General features: G+C 38.3%; 1 protein-coding gene across 1 annotated transcript; it reads right to left on the bottom strand.

Moving 5' to 3' along the window:
• Positions 1–12,724: 12,724 nt before the first annotated feature.
• LOC137659242 (myosin-10-like) lies at positions 12,725–15,310 on the bottom strand. Its single transcript, XM_068394275.1, has one exon. The coding sequence runs from the start codon at positions 15,308–15,310 to the stop codon at positions 12,725–12,727; it is 2,586 nt and encodes an 861-aa protein (XP_068250376.1).
• Positions 15,311–24,148: the final 8,838 nt, after the last annotated feature.

Below are 24,148 nucleotides of genomic sequence, written 5' to 3'. Positions count from 1 at the left end.
TCTACTTAATTGCTAATATATGATGACTTTTACCATCAAATAACTGATGATTTAGAAATGTTACCGAGATGTATACAAATAACTAATCACGGTTTGTATGTATGTATGTAGGTATGTATGTATTTGGATCCATGTATTGTTTATTTCATATTAAAATTACGTAATGAATTTAATTTATGTCTGCCAGACTGTATCAATGTATCGAGTGGAATATAGTTAATACTTGAAAATAAAGGAAAAATTTAAATTTCCAGTTCATTGGACGTAAATATTGGTTGGAAAATATGAATTACCCAAATGTTCCTTGTTTATTTCTAAAGTTTTTAGATGATTCCGTAAAATTAGAAAAGACTTGTGTTAATGTTCATTTATCCTTGTGTATTTTTTTGTTTACTCTTGATGCCTTTATTAATATTTTCAATATCATTATTAATATCATTATTAATTTATTCTAAGAATGCTATGTTTATTGGTTAGTATCACATCATTTTGATGTTAATAAAGTTTTTTCCCTTTTATTATAGAAATCGTTATAACGGAAGTCATACTATTAATTACAGCCACTGAAGCAAGGCTCAGGGAAAGAGAACAACAGTGTTACCCATTTCCTCTTCTTTTTACTATTCTACTTTTTACTTTCTCTCTCTCTCTCTCTCTCTCTCTCTCTCTCTCTCTCTCTCTCTCTCTTTTCGTAAATAGTAATGTACCAACCGTGTTTCACACAATTGTACATAATTCCTTTTGTATATATTATGCTTGTATCTTCGCTCTTCCCTCGCACTAAAACGAACATGAAAATTCATGTCTGGTTTTTCCTCCGTAATATTGTCTGTCTTGTGAACTTGTTATGTCCTGTCGCCTTGAGGTTTTGTATATAAGGAGAATGTTCTACAATAATATAACTCAGTCGTTTCCAATCTGCCTTTGAGTTCACACCCTTACTCGGCGCCGTCACATTGGTGACCCCGTAAGTCGACTCGCTCCCACTGCCTTCCACCCCCACCTCCCTCGCCCCTCCAACGTTGGTACTATGACGGAGACGGACTCTACTGCAGTTGGCGCCGTGGCCGCTCCATTGAAACTTTCACCGTTCGCCAGCACAGAAGCGTTTGCTTGGTTTCAACGCGCTGAAGTCCACTTTCGTACCAAAGCGTATATATTCTCGCGGCGATACCCGAGGACACCTTCCCAGAAATATCCGATTGGCTTTGTGAACAAGGAGACACTCCAATAGCGTATGACGCCCTCAAAACATACCTTCTGCAGCAGTACTCGCCGTCGCCAGCCGCCCGTATATCAAAGCTTTTTCAGCTCTCGCAACAACCGTTGGGGGACTAAAGGGCTTCGCTTGGCCTCAGGGAAATGACCAGTAACGCTCGCCTTCAACCTGCCGCAGACGGCTCTCCTCGTGAGGTGAACCTACTTCGTGCCCTTTGGATACGCCGTTTACCCGAACCTGTACGCGCTGCCATACCCGATGTCGATAGTTTACCCATAAAGGACTTGATGACCAAAGCCGACGCCCTTATGGACAGCCACTTCAAGACCTCCATCAACGCCTCCACCCCTGACGACGAGGATGCCTATTCAACGTCAACCGAAGCTGACATGAATGCCGTAGGACATACACGCCTACCCCGTGGCGTGCCGAAGCGGCGACAAAGCCGCCCACCACCCACCAATCGCTCGCGCCCCAACGAACGACTTCTACAGCCACTTACTACCTCCCATCCGCCGCAGTTTTGCTACTACCACTTCAGATTCGGGGCAACCGCAAAGAAATGTGCCAAAGATTGTCAATGGCCAAAAAACGTGTAAGTAGGCCATCGCTCGTGGCGGTGGCCTCCCATGTTTCTAATCTTTTCTTTTTACAGGATGCAGGAACGGGCGTGCGATTTTTGGTAGACACGGGTGCTTGTCGTTCTCTTTTGCCAAGGAAACTCTTCAAGGCACAACGTAGTCTGTCTACATCTGCCGACGTCCGCTTGGTAGCTGCCAACAGATCTGCGATACCCACCTACGGTTACGAGAACCTCACATTATCGTTCGGAAACGGTAAATTCAATTGGAAGTTTCTCGTTGCTGACGTCACAATGCCAATCCTCGGTGCGGATTTCCTCTCTCATTTCCACCTTCTGGTCGACGTCGCCCACCGACGATTGGTCAACGCAGACAAGTACTTGTCGACACCTCTTCAACCCGCCCCCTCTAACCTCGCTCTCCACATCAGCGCACCCACAGATGCCTACGCCCACCTCCTCACGTCGTACCCGGAAGTTTTCCGTCCAGAACTTCGCCAAACGCCCATGGTTCCTGCCAAGCACGGTATTTATCACCATATCAAGACGACGGGACCCCCAGTCTTCGCAAAATTCAGACGTCTGACACCGGAACGATTGGCAGCTGCCAAACAGACGTTCGCCGAAATGGAGAAAATGGGCCTTTGCCAAAAGGCCTCCAGCCCATGGTCGTCACCCTTACACATCGTTCTGAAGAAAGACGGCTCCCTCCGTCCGTGCGGGGATTACAGGCGCCTGAACATGCAAACAGAACCGGATCACTACCCCCTCCCAAACATTGCCGATGTAACCTGCTACCTGCACAAAGCGAAGGTTTTCTCTACGCTCGACCTCCTGAAGGGGTATTATCAGGTGCCTATGAACCCAGAAGACATCCCCAAGACCGCCATCACCACTCCGTTTGGCACATACACCTTCAATTACTCCTGTTTTGGCCTTCGTAATGCTGGGGCAACGTTTCAACGTCCCATGGATGGCATCTTAGGGGACCTCCCTTTCTGTGTATGTTATGTGGACGACATACTTGTGTTCTCCTCCTCAAAAGAGGAACACCTCCGTCACCTGCGCATCGTGCTCGACCGCCTGCAACAAAACGGCCTTGTAGTCCGGTACGACAAGTGTACCTTTGGCGCCAACGAAGTGTCGTTCTTAGGGCACCGTATCACTCCTGAAGGAGTCCATCCCCTCCCTGAGAAGGTAGCAGCCGTTCAGAATTTCCCCGCGCCCTCGACCGTCAAAGCTCTGCAGGAATTCTTGGGCATGATCAACTATTATCACCGTTTTCTGCCAGCCATTGCCGCCACTCTTGCTCCCCTCTACGCCTCCCTCAAGGGCAAGCCAAAGGACCTGAAGTGGGGTCCCCTTCAAGAAGCAGCCTTCTGCAATGCAAAGAAGGCCCTATCAACTGCTGCGGCTCTCACTTTTCCTATCCCACACGCCCCTCTCCTTCTCTCCACCGATGCCAACGACGTCGCTATTGGTGCAGTACTCGAGCAGGTGGTCAAAGGCTCGCCCCGCCCATTGGCCTTCTTCAGCAGAAAACTGTCCAAGGCAAAATCGGGTTATTCTACCTTCGATCGAGAATTGCTGGCGGTGCACTTGGCTGTCCGTCACTTTCGACATTTCTTAGAAGGTACGCCCTTCGTCATTCGCACATACCACATGCCTCTGGTGCACGCCTTCACTCGACAGTCTGACGCCTGGTCCGCCCGTCAACGCCGACATCTCTCCGCCGTGGCTGAATACAATTGCACCCTCCAATACGTCCCTGGGAAAATGAATCCCGTTGCCAATGCCCTGTCAAGAAACACGTTGGCTGCCGTTCAACTGGGTCTCCATTGATCGTCTAAAACCTGCTTATCTTCTGCCAGATGACCCGCCTACAGTTCGCCTCTCTAGATCAGGGCGCCCTATTTAACATGTACAGTATGTCATTTTTAGGGGGGGAGCCATGTACCAACCGTGTTTCACACAATTTTACATAATTCCTTTTGTATATATTATGCCTGTATCTTTGCTCTTCCCTCGCACTAAAACGAACATGAAAATTCATGTCTGGTTTTTCCTCCGTAATATTGTCTGTCTTGTGAACTTGTTATGTCCTGTCGCCTTGAGGTTTTGTATATAAGGAGAATGTTCTACAATAATATAACTCAGTCGTTTCCAATCTGCCTTTGAGTTCACACCCTTACTCGGCGCCGTCACAGTAACCAGATTAATTCCTCTCCTCCAAGTCTGGCCTACCTATTAGGTACCTTTGCTTACCGCACTCCGAGTGTACAGTTCGCTTCATTAATTCCGGTACACTACATAGGAATACAAGGAGATATCAGTGTTCCATAATTAATGAAGTCAATTGTACCATCTCATGTGGGCCACCTCGTATCGAGTGTGTGAGTGTGTGTGTCTAACCCAAAGACTCATATGACGGAAGGAAGGAAGAAGTGTTGTGAAAAATCGATGATCGTTCGGTCGGGAATTCCCGCTTGTGGATTGGATGGTCTCGCTTTGGTCGGGAAACAGAGACAGGGGTGGAAAAACAGCATTTTTTTTCTTTTTGAGAGAGAGAGAGAGAGAGAGAGAGAGAGAGAGAGAGAGAGAGAGAGAGAGAGAGAGTTGTTTGCTGATTATTGTGTTAATTTAGTATTTTTATTATAAACCTTCGTTAAATCATATTTTGAAATGATTATTAATAGATAGTTCTTTTTCCTATTAGTGTTTGATTAGATGTTCTTAAAGATATTTTTTATCGGAAATAAAGAAAATGATATTTTGATAAAAGGTTTAGAAATCCTTATTTTCGCTTTTGTCGAATCTTATTTTATAAAGCCTTGATGAAGAAAAGGAAATTGGTAGCACTTTAAATCTGTAAGAGGGGTTTCGGGGGGAGGGGGAGGCTACCGGGGTTAGTGCCGTTAGAGCGCTTCAGGCAGGTGCACTGTAAGCATAACTTGAAGGTCTTTGAAGCGTCCGTTCTGCTTCTAGCTGCCCCCATTTTAAAGCCTTCTACTTCAGCTCCTTTCCAACTTCTCTCTTTCATCTTGCTGTCCAACCTCTTCGCTTCAAGCTGCCAATGTCTGGTGTCCCCCATTCGCAAGTAGGCGCTGAATGACCTCCCAGGTCCGAGCGCCGGGTCTTTTGACTCTGTCATAAACTCAATCCAGTGTAGAATCATTCAGAAGATGCTGACTATAAGAGAGGAAGTATAATATCTCTGGGTGTGTTGGCGTAGTTTTATTTTAACGAAAGTATTAAAAGCTAAAGTAGAGTCAAAGCGAATATTTCCACCGTCCAAATCAGTCGCTGGTTTCCAATGCCATTGTCAACACTGGACGACTCATCCATATGAGAGTGATGACCACAGATGCCTGTGGAAGCAAATATTGGGATTTCCTGCTTGTGCTTTTGCTGGCTTTGCGTTTGCAATGGAATTATGATCAGTTTCAGTCCATCATTGATATGAACGAACGCGTAGTGAATCGCTGGTGAGTTGATAGTTGCGTTTATTTAATAAGAAAATAAATAATTATGGATTAATTACTAGCGTCTATGGTATTTGTATTCCAGATGACGGTGATGCTAATTGTGATATTGTGATTCCTACTCATTGCAAGGGTCGATGTACTTTCTTTACTGATTTTAATACACATACAAAGTAGGGCTTCTGTACCCTTATTCTTCCCGACATAAAATTCTACAAGACAAATTTGTTCAGGGTGATAAGTTCAGCAAGGCTCGATCTCCTTTATTAATGCATTATGTTCTATACATGAGTATATTCGATTTATGATTTTACTTGGAATAATCTTTTTATAGAAGTGTATTATTGATTTCCTTCTGCTACTTAGAGTATAGATATGAATGTTTTCATTCATTATAATTGTAAGAATCCATCTATATATCTCATCTATGTTCATTTATATTAAGATTATTTTCAATGAATTTGAGATAAATTTTTTTCCTCCTCTTTGCTTACCTTAAATTCAGTAAATTTGAAAAATCTTTCGAAATTAGCCAGTAAATATTCTACCAGTATTATAATTAGCTTTATATATATATTAGTACTATTTATATCATTTGAATCACAAATTAGTTAATTTAGTCTTTTCCTGAACTAAAGGTTTCACCCCAACCAAGTTTTGGTTGTGTTTTCATCCACTTTTTTGACCAGGATTCAAAGTGACTGATTGAGGCCACCTTGAGTCCAAGCAACACCTGACACGTGATTACTTTCTTGGCTTTGATCTAACCTGAAACGTTTCTCATAATAGGATATGGAAATGGAGGGAGTAAATTCTCTCTCTCTCTCTCTCTCTCTCTCTCTCTCTCTCTCTCTCTCTCTCTCTCTCTCTCTCTCTCTCTCTCTCTCTCTCTCTCAGTATTGGGATCACGTGAAGGTCAATTTACATAAACACTCATACACACACATACACATATATATGTATATATATATTTATATATATATATATATGTGTGTATGTATATATATATATATATATATATATATATATATATATATATTCATGTATGCGAAAGCTGGGGTCCAATATTATTTCATATTCTAATGTTTTACAGTGAAATCACATTAATTTTATCATGTATTTTCTTTGCAGGGTGAGTAACTACTTGTGGTTCAGTATATTTTAGCCGAAGGGAAATTTGCCACGTGAAAAGTAAGTGTTGTTGTCATTGCTTTAGGTTTTGTTGTTATTAGCCAAAGGTGATTGTATACAAAAGAAAATTATCGAGGTTATGTAGACATTTATTTATTTATATGGGGCACACATGTATATTTATATGTATGTATATATATATATATATATATATATATATATATATATATATATATATATATATATATATATGTGTGTGTGTGTGTGTGTATATATATGCATATATATATATATATATATATATATATATATATATTTATTATATATATATATATATATTTATATATATACACACATATATATGTACATATATATATGTATGTATTTATATACATATATATATATATTCATATATATATAGATATATATATATATATTCATATATATATAGATATATATATATATATATATATATATATATATATATATATATATATATATTCATATATATATGTGTATATATATACACACATATATATGTGCATATATATATATATATATGTATGTATGTATATACATATATATATATTCATATATATATATATATATATATATATATATATATATATATATATGCATATATAATATGTACATGTATGTATTTGTATATATATATATATATATATATATATATATTATAAATTTATATATTGTATATGTTTATATATAGATTTATGTATATATATATATATATATATATAGATTTATGTATATATATATATATATATATATATATATATATATATATATATATATATATATATATATATATATATATATATATATATACATATACGACAAATCGCTGGATCGTGCGATATCTCCAGATAACAGCAGGCTGGAAGGAGAAAGGAAACGAAGATTTACCAAGCGCTTTCGTGTTATTATTACACCTCTTCACGGTTTTATGATTGAAAAATGTATTAGAAATACAAAGAAACCTCTGTGATGACGTAAGCAATATTTACATGGAATTTGTTTGAGACCAGGTACCTGCCTAGGATTCTACATGCAGGTATTTTTTGGGTCAGATATGTTGATGATATATTTTGTGGTTGGCCCATTGATAAGGATGAGAAAGCTTTTCTAACAGCCTTAAATACTCTGGTACCATCTATTGAGTTTTCTTTGGAGATAGTGATCGATAACAAGCTTCCCTTTCTAGATGTTTTAGTATTCAGGCAAGAAAGATTTTTTAAATTTACTGTTTATAGAAAACTTACGAATGTTAATTCGTATATACATTTTTAGTCTAATCGTCACCCATCAACCAAACTGATGGTTTTTTTCATCCGTGTTTTTACGGGCACTGAGGTTAAGCTGCCCTGATCAAGTTGAAGCTGAGCTTGGGAAAATTCATGAAATAGTATCTATTTTAAAGTATCCATCACATTTCATAAAAGGAGCCCATCAAAAGGCAAAAAAAAAAAAAAAAAAAATTAAATAACTTTTTATGGATTTGTTAACAGCAATGATTTTAGTGTGGATAACCTCCTTGTTTAACCGTTTTTTCAAACAGTTTGTACTTCTAACTCGAATTTTGAAACCTTTGGAATTAACATAATTTTTAAGAACAATACACTAAAGAATGCATTGATAAAAAATTCCCCAAAGCAGATGAACGTATGTATTTATAAAATTCCATGTAATCAGCGTCATAAGCGATATATTAGTCAAGTGGCAAAACACTAGAAACTCTATTAAAAAAGCACAAATATAATGTAAGAACGGGAAACATTGCCCGCAGTCTTTTTCAGCTTATGAATGATTGCAACCACACTATTAATTGGAAAGCTGCTAAAGAACTTATATTGTGCAAAGATTTTGTTAAAAGAAATATTATGAAAAATGTCGAAGATCTGCTCAACACCATTTCAGGTATGTACAAACTGGATGAAGTATTAGTAAACAATATTTTTAAACAATTAGCTTTTAAGTAATCTATAATTTGCTCTTTTTTTCTGTTTTACGTCATCACAGAGGTTTCTTTATATTCTTATTGTATATTTGAATTATAAGATCGTGAAGAGATGTAATAATAACACAAAAGTGCTTGTCAAATCTTCGTTTCATTTTTTCTCCCGGCCTGCTGTCATATATATATATATATATATATATATATATATATATATATATATATATATATATATATATATATATATATATATATATATATTGTGAATAAGGGAAGGTCAGCTACCGTTTGATGCTAATGACATCTAATCTCCAATATCTTTGGATGAATGTTAATCAGAAATCCGGAGCTTGGAATGTCACAGCTTCGTGACCTGTTACGCATCAATACGTTTGATGTTTATTATTTTGTTCTTTTTATTTCAAATGTTCTTCCTTTGAAATATCTGAATACAATAATGATTTCCACATAAATAGTAGATGATGATGATAATAAAGAGAAAATGACCCAAAATATGTCTAGATACAATAGACGTTAGAAAATAAATTGTGGGAAATGGAATTGTAAAATTCAAAATAATTAGTGATGACCAAGCAAGAAAACTCTAGTCTAACCCAATATAGTGAAAGACCATGGTACAGAGGCTATGGCACTACAGTGGGATGAGATTAATCGATGATCAAACAGCGTTTATATATATATATATATATATATATATATATATATATATATATATATATATATATATATATATAAATATATATATATATATATCATCATCATCATCATCATCTACGCCTATTGACGCAAAGGGTCTCGGTTAGATTTTGCCAGTCGTCTCTATTTTGACCTTTAAATTCAATACTTCTCCATTCATCATCTCCTACTTCGCGCTTCATAGCTCTCAGCCATGTAGGATTGGATCTTCCAATTCTTCTAGTACCAAAGAATCTGTACTTCTTTCGTCAAGGAACATAGCAGGCTAGAAGAACCTCAGCGTCTTCTGTCTACAGGGCCAGCACCAACCCTCATGTTCACATGACCAAAGAATCTGGACTCCTTTCGTCAAGGAACATAGCAGGCTAGAAGAACCTCAGCGTCTTCTGTCTACAGGGCCAGCACCAACCCTCATGTTCACATGACCAAAGAATCTGGACTTCTCTCGTCAAGGAACATAGCAGGCTAGAAGAACCTCGGCGTCTTCTGTCTAAAGGGCCAGCACCAACCCTCATGTTCACATGACCAAAGAATCTGGACTTCTCTCGTCAAGGAACGTAGCAGGCTAGAAGAACCTCGGCGTCTTCTGTCTACAGGGCCAGCACCAACCCTCATGTTCACATGACCAAAGAATCTGGACTTCTTTCGTCAAAGAACGTAGCAGGCTAGAAGAACCTCGGCGTCTTCTGTCTACAGGGCCAGCACCAACCCTCATGTTCACATGACCAAAGAGTCTGGACTTCTCTCGTTAAGGAACGTAGCAGGCTAGAAGAACCTCGGCGTCTTCTGTCTACTGGGCCAGCACCAACCCTCATGTTCACATGACCAAAGAGTCTGGACTTCTCTCGTCAAGGAACATAGCAGGCTAGAAGAACCTCGGCGTCTTCTGTCTACAGGGCCAGCACCAACCCACATGTTCACATGACCAAAGAATTTGAACTTCTCTCGTCAAGGAACATAGCAGGCTAGAAGAACCTCGGCGTCTTCTGTCTACAGGGCCAGCACCAACCCACATGTTCACATGACCAAAGAGTCTGGACTTCTCTCGTCAAGGAACATAGCAGGCTAGAAGAACCTCGGCGTCTTCTGTCTACAGGGCCAGCACCAACCCTCATGTTCACATGACCAAAGAGTCTGGACTTCTCTCGTCAAGGAACATAGCAGGCTAGAAGAACCTCGGCGTCTTCTGTCTACAGGGCCAGCACCAACCCACATGTTCACATGACCAAAGAATTTGAACTTCTCTCGTCAAGGAACATAGCAGGCTAGAAGAACCTCGGCGTCTTCTGTCTACAGGGCCAGCACCAACCCTCATGTTCACATGACCAAAGAGTCTGGACTTCTCTCGTCAAGGAACATAGCAGGCTAGAAGAACCTCGGCGTCTTCTGTCTACAGGGCCAGCACCAACCCTCATGTTCACATGACCAAAGAGTCTGGACTTCTCTCGTCAAGGAACATAGCAGGCTAGAAGAACCTCGGCGTCTTCTGTCTACAGGGCCAGCACCAACCCTCATGTTCACATGACCAAAGAGTCTGGACTTCTCTCGTCAAGGAACATAGCAGGCTAGAAGAACCTCGGCGTCTTCTGTCTACAGGGCCAGCACCAACCCTCATGTTCACATGACCAAAGAGTCTGGACTTCTCTCGTCAAGAAACATAGCAGGCTAGAAGAACCTCGGCGTCTTCTGTCTACAGGGCCAGCACCAACCCTCATGTTCACATGACCAAAGAGTCTGGAATTCTCTCGTCAAGGAACATAGCAGGCTAGAAGAACCTCGGCGTCTTCTGTCTACAGGGCCAGCACCAACCCTCATGTTCACATGACCAAAGAGTCTGGACTTCTCTCGTCAAGGAACATAGCAGGCTAGAAGAACCTCGGCGTCTTCTGTCTACAGGGCCAGCACCAACCCTCATGTTCACATGACCAAAGAGTCTGGACTTCTCTCGTCAAGGAACATAGCAGGCTAGAAGAACCTCGGCGTCTTCTGTCTACAGGGCCAGCACCAACCCTCATGTTCACATGACCAAAGAGTCTGGACTTCTCTCGTCAAGGAACATAGCAGACTAGAAGAACCTCAGCGTCTTCTGTCTACAGGGCCAGCACCAACCCTCATGTTCACATGACCAAAGAGTCTGGACTTCTCTCGTCAAGGAACATAGCAGACTAGAAGAACCTCAGCGTCTTCTGTCTACAGGGCCAGCACCAACCCTCATGTTCACATGACAAAAGAATATGTACTTCTTCGTCAAGGAACATAGCATGCTAGAAGAACCTCAGCTTCTTCTATATACAAGGTCAGTACCAACCCTTATGTTCACATGAGAAAGAATTTGTACTTCTTCATCTAGGAACAAAGCATGCTAGAAGAAACTTAGGTTCTTCTATATACAGGGTCAGTCTCACAACGGTTACTGAATTTGATTTTCACTCCATATAGTGAACTTGAACTGCTTTTTTTTTGGCCTAATCTTCAAGAACTAGTCTGCATACTAGAAGAATCGCAGCTTCATTCCTCTGCAGAGCCGGTCTTCTAGATTATTCCCACAGAACCACCCGTAGGTTAGTATCTGAAAGAATAGATCTAGATATCCGACCATTTGTACACTTGACGAAGGTCTTGTACCCCTCCATCAAGGTACATAGCATACTAGAATCAGCCAGGTTTCTTCCCTCTGCTGAGCCAGCCTTTTCCAATAGTCCAAGCACCATTCAAGCTGAAGGGTTCAGCAACACATCCATCAAGGTGGGCGGTTATTCCAAACATCCTCCTCAGGTCTCCTTTCCTCACAAAACGCAACTGAATATTACCTCACAAGTTACTGAATTTGATTTTCACTCTGTATAGTGAACTTGAACTGCTTTATTTGGCCTAATCTCATTAAGGAACATAGCACACTAGAAGAACCTCAGCTTTTATCTACAGAGCCAGCACCAACACTTTATGTTCACATGAGAAGGAGTTTGTACTTCATCAAAGAACAGCATACTAGAAGCAGCTCAGCTTTTTCCCTGTGCGGTGCACATCCTCTATGTTATTCCGACAGAATCGTCTCTTAGTTGTATACTAGTTGAACTCCCTCCAAGTATTTTCAAAATTTTGCACAGAACCTTTTTCAATTATCCTATTTTTCTATTCTACAACGCAATCCTTTTTTCATTCTCAAGTGTTTAGTTTTTTTTTAGATTTTTTTTTCTAATTTTTAAGAGCAATCAAAGGAAGAATTCTCTCATTCACATCTATTATATACTTGGCCATCTTCAATCATAACTCACTCATGAAATATAGTTTTGAATAAAAAAAATAAACATTTTAGGCACCTTTGAAGGATATGACTGCATACTAGAAAAAGCTAAGCTTTTTCCTTCTGCAAGGCCAGTCATCTAGATTATTCCAACAGAGCAACCATAAGGTTGACATCCGAAAGAATAGATCTAGAAATCCGACCATTTGTTCACATGACAAAGGCCTGTACCACTCCGTCATGGAACCGTTGCATACAAGAAGAAGCTCAGCTTTTTCCCTCTGCAGTGCACATCCTCTAGGTTACTCCAACAGAATTGTTTCTTAGTGGTATTTTTGGATTTTGCTTTTTTTTCTTCTATTGAACAGCATCCTATTTACTCTTCAAAATTCTCTTCTTCGATAGCCTCTTGTAAGATATTTCTAATCCTAGCTAAGGCGACATCTTTTGAGGCCCTTCTAAGATGGCTTCCCAAGTCCCGAGATTGTCCATGAAGATTGCCATCATTTTCTGAGTTTTCTCGTAACATATTTTCAAAATACTCGATTAGGTTTTCTAATGTTTGGCTCTTTATTGCCTTATATTCACTTTTCTTTTCAATTTTGTCTCCTTTGATTGCATTTTCATGTAGTTCAGTAAGATCATAAACTCGGCCTGTTTTCTCAGACATTTCCTCTTGTACTAATTTTCTTATCTGGGCCAAGGCCTTATCTTTAGTGGTCCTCCTAAGATGGTTTCTGAAGTCCCGAGGTTGTCCACCAAGATCGCCTTCTTTTAAGTTTCCTCGTATGGCATTTTCAAATTTCTGGATATGCCTTTTTACATTGCCTTTTTCTATTACTTCATGAATAACCTTCTTCATCTTTTCTATTTTCTCACCTTTCAGAGCCTCTTCCCATACTTGAACAAGACCATATACTAAGCGTCTCTTTTCTGGAAAGACCTCCTCCATTGCAATTCGTCTAATCTTGAAAAAGGCTTTATCTTTGGCTTTCCTCCTAAGATCAGCTGTTTGTTTGCGTCCCATTACCTTTAGCTTTATAATTTCTTCATAATCATCACTATTACTAGCAGAATATCCTTGTGTTCCTGAGCTATTTGCTTCTTGATAGTCTTGAAGTTCCTTTTCAATGTTTTCACTTTTCCAGACGTTTTCATTTTGTTCTGATAGTTCCTCATGTGCTCCCACTCCTTGAAGACCCCATTCGATGGCCTGACAACAGTCTGATACAATAATTCCTCTAATGATGTTTTCAAAATACTGGATACCCCTTTCTACGATTCCTTCTTCTATTTCTTCAAGGTTAACCTTCTGTCTCTTATCCGTTTTCTCGTGTTTCAGAGCCTCTTCCCACAGTTTAATAAGAGCATATACTTTGTAACCTTTTTGTTGTGAAATTTCCTCCTGTGCAATCTGTCTGATCCTTATTAAGGCCACATCTTTTGCTTCTCTCCTAAGATGCTTTCTCTTCATTATTCCGTTCATCATCATAATTTCTGCATATTCGCCACCTTTACTGGCAGAATCAGCTTTTGTTCCAGGGCTATTTGATTCTTGGTAGCCTTTTTCATTTTGTTCTTCTGATAACCACTCTTGTATTATTTGACTTATCCTGGCTAAAGCGATATCCTTAGCCTTCCTGTTAAGATTCTCCCTGAAGTCTGGAGATTGCCCAAGAAGATCGACTTCAATTTCTGTTTTTTCATCAATGTTCTCACTTTTCCAGAGTTTTTCATTTTGTTCTTCTGATAACTCCTCTTGTATTATTTGACTTATCCTGGCCAAAGGGATATCCTTAGCCTTCCTGTTAAGATTCTCCCTGAAGTCTGAAGATTGCCCAAGAAGATCGCCTTCAGTCTCTGTTTTTTCTTGTAACCTATTTTCAAAATACTCGATAAAGTTTTCTAATGTCTGGCTTTTTCTTGCCTCTTGATATTCATTTTTCGCTTCAATTTTGTCTCCTTTTAATGCGGTTTCATATCGTTTAGTAAGATCATAAACTATGCCTCTTTTCTCAGAGGCCATTTCCTCTTCCACTATTTTTCTTATCTGTGCCGGGGCTATATCTTTAGCGACCCTCCTAAGATGGTTTCTGAAGTCCCGAGATTGTCCACGAAGATCGTCTTCCTGTATGTTTCCTCGTATTATATTTTCAAGATACTGGATGTTCCTTTTTACGATCCCTTCTTCTATCACTTCAATAACAATCTTCTTTTTCTTGTCTATTTTCTCGCCTTTCAGAGCCTCTTCCCAGAGCTGAACAAGATCGTATACTAAGCCTCTCTTGTCTGGAGAGACTTCATCCATTGCAATTCGTCTGATCCTTAATAAGGCTCTATCTTTCGCTTCCCTTCTAAGATAAGTTCTCTGTTTCCGTGCCAGTATCTTTCCCATCATAGTTTCTCCATAATCACCACAAAAACTACCAGAATCTGCTTCTGTTCCTGGGCTATTTTCTGTCATCGTTTCTCTTAACATATTTTCAAACTGTCGGATGATTAGGGGTACCCTTGCAGCTTGGTAGGACATTTCAAATTTATGAATTTCAACAATCCTAGCTAAGGCCACTTTTTTGGCCTCCCTAGCTGGATTCCTTCTAATTCCTCCAAGAGAATCCTTGTTCTGTTTTCCTTCACCTTTTATCCTTTCTTCGTATCCATTTTCGGACATTTCAAACTTATGAATTTCAACAATTCTAGCTAGGGCCACTTCTTTGGCCTCCCTAGCTGGATTCCTTCTAATTCCAACGGAACCCTTCTTCTGTTTTCCGTCACCTTTTATCCTTTCTTCATATTGCATTATACGAGTCCTCACTTGTCCTTCGTTTCCTAGTGAAACATTTCTTTTTTGTTTCGCCATTTTTCCAGTTTTTTCAAATTTCTCGACTAGATCCTTAACGGTTCCTGGTCCTGGGTAACCATTCTTCTTTACTTTAACCAAAGAGTCCCTTTTCGGTTCCATAACGGAACAATTACAGCATACACAATATCCCATATTGTCCTGATTAGTAATCACAAAATCCTCAATAACTTTGGTACTCAAAAAAGCCATTCCACAATAATAACAATACAAATAACCGGTATTACACTTCTCCATTTTTGTTAATAACTTTCCTCTACCTTGTTTTAGGTCTATTTTGAAAAAAAAAATGCAACTTGATCTGGAGACACTCAGGGAGAAGCCGAGAATGTCTTCAAAGAACAACACGGATCTCGGAGCTCAGGAAGTCCTCGGAATGTCTTCGAAATGAAGCAGGAATCCCACAGCCGGATTTGCGATCAGACGAAAGATTTATTTCGTTAATTTTTCATGATTCCTATTTGAATACCACCAAATCGACAGAAATTATCACAAAACTATCTATTTTAGGCCTATGTCTACTACAATAGGCTTCTAAAATCATTTACAATAGGATAACATAAAGGAGAAGTAAAGACGATTTTCTCAAATTAGGATTTTATTAATTAGAGCTACATTGAACATGTTAATCATCTCCTCCGAGATTTCTGAAGAATTCCGAGAGTCGATGAAGAGATTTTCGTTGATTGGGTTGAAGAAGAAGGCGAAGATGATTGCTCTTACAGCGACTGAAGACTCGCAAGTCTGAAGAACGCCATTCCTGAAAGGATTCAGGAAGAGGATCGAAAAACCTCTCCAAGCCTGAATCCTTTTAGGAATGGCATTCTTCAGACTTGTGAGACTTCAGTCGCTGTAAGAGCAATCATCTTTGCCTTCTTCTACATCCCAATCAACGGAAATCTCTCCATAGACTCCCGGAATTCTTCAGAAACCGGTTAGATCGGCCTAAGGCAGGCAATGGCCATCATACGTCTATCAGCTCGTAACACAGAAGGACGGACAGGATGAAGATGAAGTTCTCCAAAGCGCACTCGAAGACGACCACTGAAGAAAGGCAGAACGAAAATCTCTCCATAGACTCCCGGAATTCTTCAGAAACCGATGTTAGATCGGCCTAAGGCAGGCAACGGCCATCATACGTCTGGCAGCTCATAACACAGAAGGACGGACAGGATGAAGATGAAGCTCTCGAAAGCGCACTCAAAGACGACCACGGAAGAAAGGCAGAAGCTGGAGTCGGTCAGGACTCATTCTTCTATACTAGATAAATTCGTCTGCTCAGCTTCGAACGGAGTCCAGTCAAGCTCTGATTAAACAACGGAAGACCACTTCTATATAACGTGTAGCTCGATAGAAATTTCTATAAGAAAAAACCCGAATATTGTGAAAAAAAAATCATGTAGAAATTTACATCAAATAATCTTTTCGATAAATAATTTTGAAGAGGAAAATTTTCCACGGTAAACCGTTTTTTTTTTTTTTTTTTTTTTTTTTTTTGTCCCAAATTAGCGATATCTGGCATCTAGCTCACTGCGTCTACATTTCTTTGTAAAAGTAAATAACTGTTTATAACAATGCTTTAAATTTTCATAATGAAACAATTACCTCAATAAAAAATATTAATGTAGAATACGATATTTCTATTTAATCCTTTCATAATATGATTTTATACATACATAAAATATGGTAAAGTTGAATGGAATGTCCTTCAGCAACTTTGAAGGAGTAAAAACTCCCGTTTTCTATTCTCCCCTGATCTAAACGAAGGAGTAAATACTCCCGTTTTCTATTCTCCCCTGATATACAGTAAGTTGGTTTTCTGTATAAAGTTATATTTGTTCTGTGAAGTTATTTGTCAGAATAAGCAAACCTACAAACAGAAATCTTTATTATCCATATATGACATGCTTAACTTTGTTGCTTAAGGGATAGTTGCAGCTTGTTGCATACGCAATATCAAGTTGCTAAGCCTCTCAAGGGCTCTTAAACCCAAAACATTTCGATGCAATAAAAGGCAAAGGTGCATTGCACATAAATATACAGTAGGCCTATACAAATATTGGCTATGCTGTAGCTCTATACGTATAGAGGCTATACTGTAGTTCTATGCATAGATGGGCTATACTGTAGACCTATACATAGATGGGCTATACTGTAGGCTATACATAGATTCTCTTATAGGCCTATTCAAAGATGAGCTATATTGTAGACCTATACATAATAGCCTATACATATATGGGCTATACTATAGGCCTCTCTCTCTCTCTCTCTCTCTCTCTCTCTCTCTCTCTCTCTCTCTCTCTCTCTCTCTCTCTTATATACGTACATATAGACACGCAAACTATATATATATATATATATATATATATATATATATATATATATATATATATATATATATATATATATATATGTGCGTGTGTATGTATGTATGTATGTATGTGTGTGTTTAGGGCTCTAAGAATCGTCATTTTCATCCTTTATAATGTTTCTGATATGCTTTTGCATTGACTATATCAACAGAACCGAAGTATTATATATATATATATATATATATATATATATATATATATATATATATGTATATATATATACACTGGTAGTAGGTTGGCCAGGGCACCAGCCGCCCGTTGAGATACTACCACTAGAGAGGTATTGGATCCTTTGACTGGCCAGACAGTAATGCATTGGATCCCTCTTTCTAGTCACGGCTTATTTTTTCTTTGCCTACACTTACACAGAATAGTCTGGCCTATTCTTTACATATTCTCGTCTTTCTTCATACATCTGACAACAATGAGATACTTAACACTTCTTCACCCAAGGGGTTAATTACTGTTCTGCAATTTGTTCAGTGTACTTTCCTCTTGGTAAGGGTAGAAGAGACTCTTTAGCTATGGTAAGCAGCTCTTCTAGGAGAAGGACACTCCAAAATTAAACCATTGTTCTCTAGTCTTGGGTAGTGCCATAGCCTCTGTACCATGGTCTTCCACTGTCTTGGGTTAGAGTTCTCTTGCTTGAGGGTACACTCGGGCACACTATTTTTTCTTATTTTTTTTTCTTCCTCTTGTTTTTTTGAAATGGTGTGTTGGGCAGGCTTAATAGAAGGGCCATGGATGCCTGGTGGTTTATCAAGAGGTTGTCTTTTCCTTTTTCTGATTTTTTCTTCTCAAAACCATCCTTACTGTCCTCCCTTCAGTTGAAGTGGCTATCCTGGAGGGTATTTAGCCTTGCATGGTGTATCGGCTCCTCCATGTTGACCAGTTTTTCCGACTTTTTACTATAGTCTATGGGTATCATCAATCACTTTTTTAATTATTCTGTACATATTGTTTTTGTTATAATTCTTGTTAATCTAGTTTTTAAGTATGATGTCTCTTTTTTATTTCTATTAATTCTTATGCTGTCTGGAGACATTGAGCGAAATCCGGGACCAGTACGTCCTAGATTTCGTCAATGTCGTCTTCTGTATTGCAATATTCGTGGTCTTCATGCAAATATCCAAGACCTTACAGTTGCGTCCAGACAGTATGATATTCTTTTGTGCTCAGAAACTTTGGTTTCTAATATGAGGCACTCATCTGAGCTCCTTATAGCTGGTTTTAAGAAGCCAATAATGCTGAAACGTGATGCCATTCCTAGGGCCAGGGGAATGGCGGTGTATATTAGGACCGAGTACCCTGCTTCTCATAAGTCCTGCTATCAATGTGGATGTCATGAGATTCAGGTAATAAAAGTTTGTGGCAGGCATAACAACTTTTATTTGTGTTCGATCCATCGGAATCCAGACATGGATGATTCTATCTTCGATTGTCTTCTTACCATTATGGCTAAGATACAAGAAGATGATAGAAAGGCTTCTTTTGTCATTGTTGGTGATTTTAATGCTCACCATAGGGAGTGGTTAAGTTCTATCTCTCCTACCGATCGCCATGGCTTAAGAGCTTTAGACTTTGCCTCTGAATCAGGCTGTGAGCAAATCATAAATGAAGCTACTCACAGGTCTGGTAATTGCTTGGACCTCGTATACACTGACTCCCCTGGCGTTATAACTAGTAAGGTTGGTTCTCCAGTCGGGACTTCTGATCATGCCTTGATTTCATTATTAGTGAAGACTGAGCAGCTTGTCCCTGATATATCATATTCCTGTAAAATTTATATGAAATCCCAAGCAGACTGGAATGGGATTTTGCATGATCTTTTGTCCTTGAATTGGTCACAATTATATAATAGTGTAGATCCTGTTGTCTCTTTGAATGAGAATCTAGTCAACATAATTGATAGGCGTATCCCTTCTCGTGTGCTAAGGTACCGAATGAAGGACAAACCGTGGTTCAATGATGATTGTAGACGTGCTTATTTGGAGAAGCAGGAGGCCTATCACCTTTGGAAGGGTAACAGATCAGATTTGACCTGGAACAACTATACTCAGCTTTGAGCTTTTGCTCAGAGAGTTTATGCCTCAACTGAAAAGGAGTACAATTTAATCATAAAAGAAACACTTTCTGGTACAACTCAGGAACATAAATGGTGGTCTACCCTTAAATCTGCACTTTTTGGTGTAGATGCAACAGTTCCTCCTTTACTTAAACCAGATGGCTCAGTCACTCACTGTCCAAAGGAAAAGGCAACCCTTTTGGCTGATGTTTTTGACAGTAAACAGAGTAATGAAAAACTTGAACTTCCTCATTCCTGTTTTCCTGAGGCTAAACTAACTAGTTTAGCTTTTCGATCTCGTGAGATTAAAGCTCTGTTGATGGACCTTGATGCTTATGGAGGTGTAGACCCAAATGGTATTTTTCCTTTGTTTTTTATAAAGACAGCAGATTTCTTAGCTCCAAAGTTATCTGTTATTTTGCGCAAGTTAGCAAGAAGAGGAGCTTTTAGCACTTGTTGGAGAATTGGTAATGTTACTCCTCTATGTAAATGTGTTTGTGGTAGCTCAAGTCCCTCTGATTACCGCCCAATTTCCATAACTCCCATATTATCTAAAGTTTTTGAACGTCTTCTGGCAAAACGTCTTAATAGGTTTGCTGAAGGTAATCATCTATTCCCTAGTTTGCAATTTGGTTTTCGTAAAGGCCTTGGAGCATGTGATGCCCTTCTTACAATCTCCAATGCAGTACAGAAATCCCTTGATTGTGGTCGGGAAGTTCGTATGATTGGCCTTGATTTTAGTGCTGCCTTTGACCGTGTTAATCATGAGGCCCTTGTTTTCAAACTGAAACAGTTGGGAGTGGGTGGGTCGTTTCTTAGCATTATTATTGATTTTTTAAGTAGTAGATCTCAAAGAGTAGTTGTTGATGGGCACCATAGTGAGTGTAGGAATGTGATATCCGGTGTTCCACAGGGTAGTGTTCTTGGCCCATTACTTTTCATTCTATATACACATGACATGTGGTTTGGCCTAGAAAATAAGCTTGTTGCATATGCAGATGATGCTACTCTCTTTGCATCAATTCCATCCCCTGAATGTAGATCTGGCGTTGGTGAATCCCTTAATAGAGATTTAGCTAAATTTAGTGCATGGTGCAAGTTATGGGGTATGAAGTTGAATCCTAACAAAACTCAAAGTATGATTGTAAGTAGGTCAAGGACAGTGGCTCCTCAACATCCGGATCTCAGTATTGATAATGTTTCTTTAAATTTGTATGACTCTTTCAAAATTTTAGGTGTGTTTCTCGATAGCAAATTTACTTTTGAGAAACATATAAGGTCTGTCTTCTTCAATTGCACAAAAAATTGGCTTATTGAGAAAGTCTTTTAAGATATTTGGTGATCAATCTATTCTGAAGAAGTGTTTTAATTCTTTTATTCTACCTTGTTTTGAGTATTGTTCTCCTGTCTGGTCTTCAGCTGCTGATTCTCATCTTAATTTGTTGGACAGAAACTTACGGTCTATTAAATTTCTTATTCCTGATCTAGATATTAATCTCTGGCACCGTCGTTCAATTAGTTCATTATGCATGTTGCATAAGATTTTTCATAACTCTGACCATCCTTTACATTCAGATCTCCCTGGACAATTCTATCCTGGTCGTAATACTAGGCAGGCAGTTAATTCTAATAGCCAGGCCTTCTCCATCACGAGGCTCAATACTATGCAGTACTCTAGAAGTTTTATTCCAGCTGTTACCAAGTTGTGGAATGATCTTCCTAATCGGGTTGTTGAATCAGTAGAACTTCAAAAGTTCAAAGTGGGAGCAAATGCTTTTTTGTTGACCTGGCGGACATGAGTCTTTTTATAGTTTATATATGACATATTTGTTTTTGACGTTGTTAGTAGTTTGTATATGACATATCTGTTATGACGTTGTTACTTTTTTTAGAATGATTTATTGTTAATTTGTTCTCTTCAGTTATTTATTTCCTTATTTCCTTTCCTCACTGGGCTATTTTTCCCTATTGGAGCCCCTGGGCTTATAGCATCTTCTTTTCCAATTAGGGTTGTAGCTTGGATAGTAATAATAATAATAATAATAATAATATATGTAAGAGAGATTTCTCGAGTGTCGTATGTGGATGAGATCATAATAAGGGGAAAATGGAGATGGTTTGGGCATGCTCTTCGCATTCCCCAAGAGAAATTAGTTCACCAAGCGTTCAAAATAGAGACTATTGGCGAAATTTAACCGAGGCCCTTTACACTTCAAAGAGTTATGGAAATAACAATGATGGGAATAACACTAAGAGACAGAAAAGAGCAACATGAATAGGCTACGTGAGCAAACTAAAGTAGAGGATATTCTAACAATATGTAAGGAAAGGAATGGACGTGGGCAGGATATATAATGAGAATATCAGATAATAGATGGGCGTTAAGAATAAGAGAATGGGTCCCTAGAGAATGCAAAAGAAGCAGGGAAAGTAAGAGAAGATGATAGATTGACGAACTAAGAAAGTTTGCGGGTATACACTGCCGTAGAAAGACCATAAACAGACGCAAGTGGAAGGACATGTCTGAGGCCTTTGTCCTGCAGTGGACTATTAATGGCTGATATATATATATATATATATATATATATATATATATATATATATATATATATATATATATATATAGATAGATAGATAGATAGATAGATAGATATATATATATGATAAATTTTGCACATTTAGACGTGTTTTTCATATTCAAATAAGCCATTTATATTTTTGATACATTAATGTCTGGATTCTCTTAACGACCTCGGGATCAGAGCCCCAGGCGAAATCACACAAAGACAAGAGCTTGTGACCGGCCGGGAATCGAACCCTAGTCGGCAAGCTTGTATAGACAGTGACTAAACCACTTCGTGGCCAAATGTCAGATCGTTAGGAATGCAGAGAAAACATTAGGTCTTGAATAACAATAACTGAAACGATGTCCAAAGTTGTTACATGGCCATATTAAGTAAACAAATCATTTACTGAGAGTAAAAAAAACATAATAATGATAATAATAATAATGATAAATTGTAAAGAAGTAATCATCGCAAAGTATCTGAATAAATGTTGTCCTTTCCCCATTCGACCTGACCGCCTGTTGATCCTTTATGAAATTATGTAAATATATGATATTAATTTTCCAATAATTGGTGTTCTTCAATTTCGCTTTAAAATGTAAAAACTTTGATGAATAGTTTCTCGAAATACATTAATTTTGATGTATTGTCAATGGAAATACACCAACGTTAATTCTTGGAGAGAACTTCGCCCTTTTTCTATAAAGAATTCTCTACATTGAATACAAAATTATAAGTTTAATATGTCTCCCAGATTTGAAATTAAGTTAAATTTTCATTTCGTATAAATTCACATAAATTTTCATTATTGCCACCTGGCTTACATGTTCTCCTCTCTATTTTAGAGTAATGTAAATAAAATTGTAATGAAAACAACACCATCATTTTGATAGAAGCATTTAATCACAGACGTAAAATGCAATACTGAATCAGCGACATCTTGCAATAACAAGCTTTTAAAGTTATTGGTATAAATGGGAAATAGATAACAGAATCATAAATATGGGACTAAATTAGTTTTGTCAGAAATCCCAGATCACCTGAAACAAACGTCAGTCAAAGTCTGATGAAACGTTTCTCCCTCTAATAAAACGTTCACTTTGGGAAGGATAATCTCTTTTGATATTGGAGTCCCTTTCTGTCCTGCAGGGGCCCACAGGATACAATTCTATTGCAGAGCTTTGAGCAATTCATATATATATATATATATATATATATATATATATATATATATATATATATATATTTATATATATATATATATATATATATATATATATATATATATATATATATATATACACACACACACATATATGATGTGTGTGCATGCTTGTGTTCGCATATTTATGTTTATGGGTAAATACAGCTGTAGTGGCTAACTTAATCTGAACTTTAGAAGTAAAATACATCCGCAAACAACAATATGAAAAACAATCGACCGTTGTAATGAAATTTCACCATTGTAGATATATCGCTTAAGAAGGAAGAACAACAGAATTGGAATAATCGAATAAATGAATAAACATAAAATTTAAATAATGACGAGAATACAATTGTAAGGTAAATACAACATATAGATGTTCCCAAATATCCTTGTCCTTCGTATAATAGTTATTTAGAACCTTGTTTATATTTTAATATGTGTTTATGTATTTGTTTATATCGATAGAAAAACATTTTTTAAATCTAGAAACCTCACTTTAGATTTAGTGTAAGTTAAACATATCAATAAAAGATGTGACTAAAAGCTTAACGAAACCCCATTTATATGAGTAACCTTTTAGAAATCCCAGAGAAAATCATCTGACAACGTTTATTGTCCAGACAGAAAAAGGACAGCGTCAGCCTTAGCATGTGTTTTTTGTTGTTGTAGCGAATTCCTTTCTGTTTATTTCCCGTCCCTTGGTGAGACGGGGAAGAGAAACGGACAGAC

This window comes from Palaemon carinicauda, chromosome 19 (assembly GCF_036898095.1).
Source record: "Palaemon carinicauda isolate YSFRI2023 chromosome 19, ASM3689809v2, whole genome shotgun sequence".
NCBI lineage: Eukaryota > Metazoa > Arthropoda > Malacostraca > Decapoda > Palaemonidae > Palaemon > Palaemon carinicauda.
This window is presented reverse-complemented; position numbering and strand designations above follow the sequence as displayed.

Excerpts from the sequence above, each read along its gene's own strand:
- LOC137659242 (XM_068394275.1), bottom strand. The coding sequence starts at position 15,310 with ATGGAACCGAAAAGGGACTCTTTGGTTAAAGTAAAGAAGAATGGTTAC.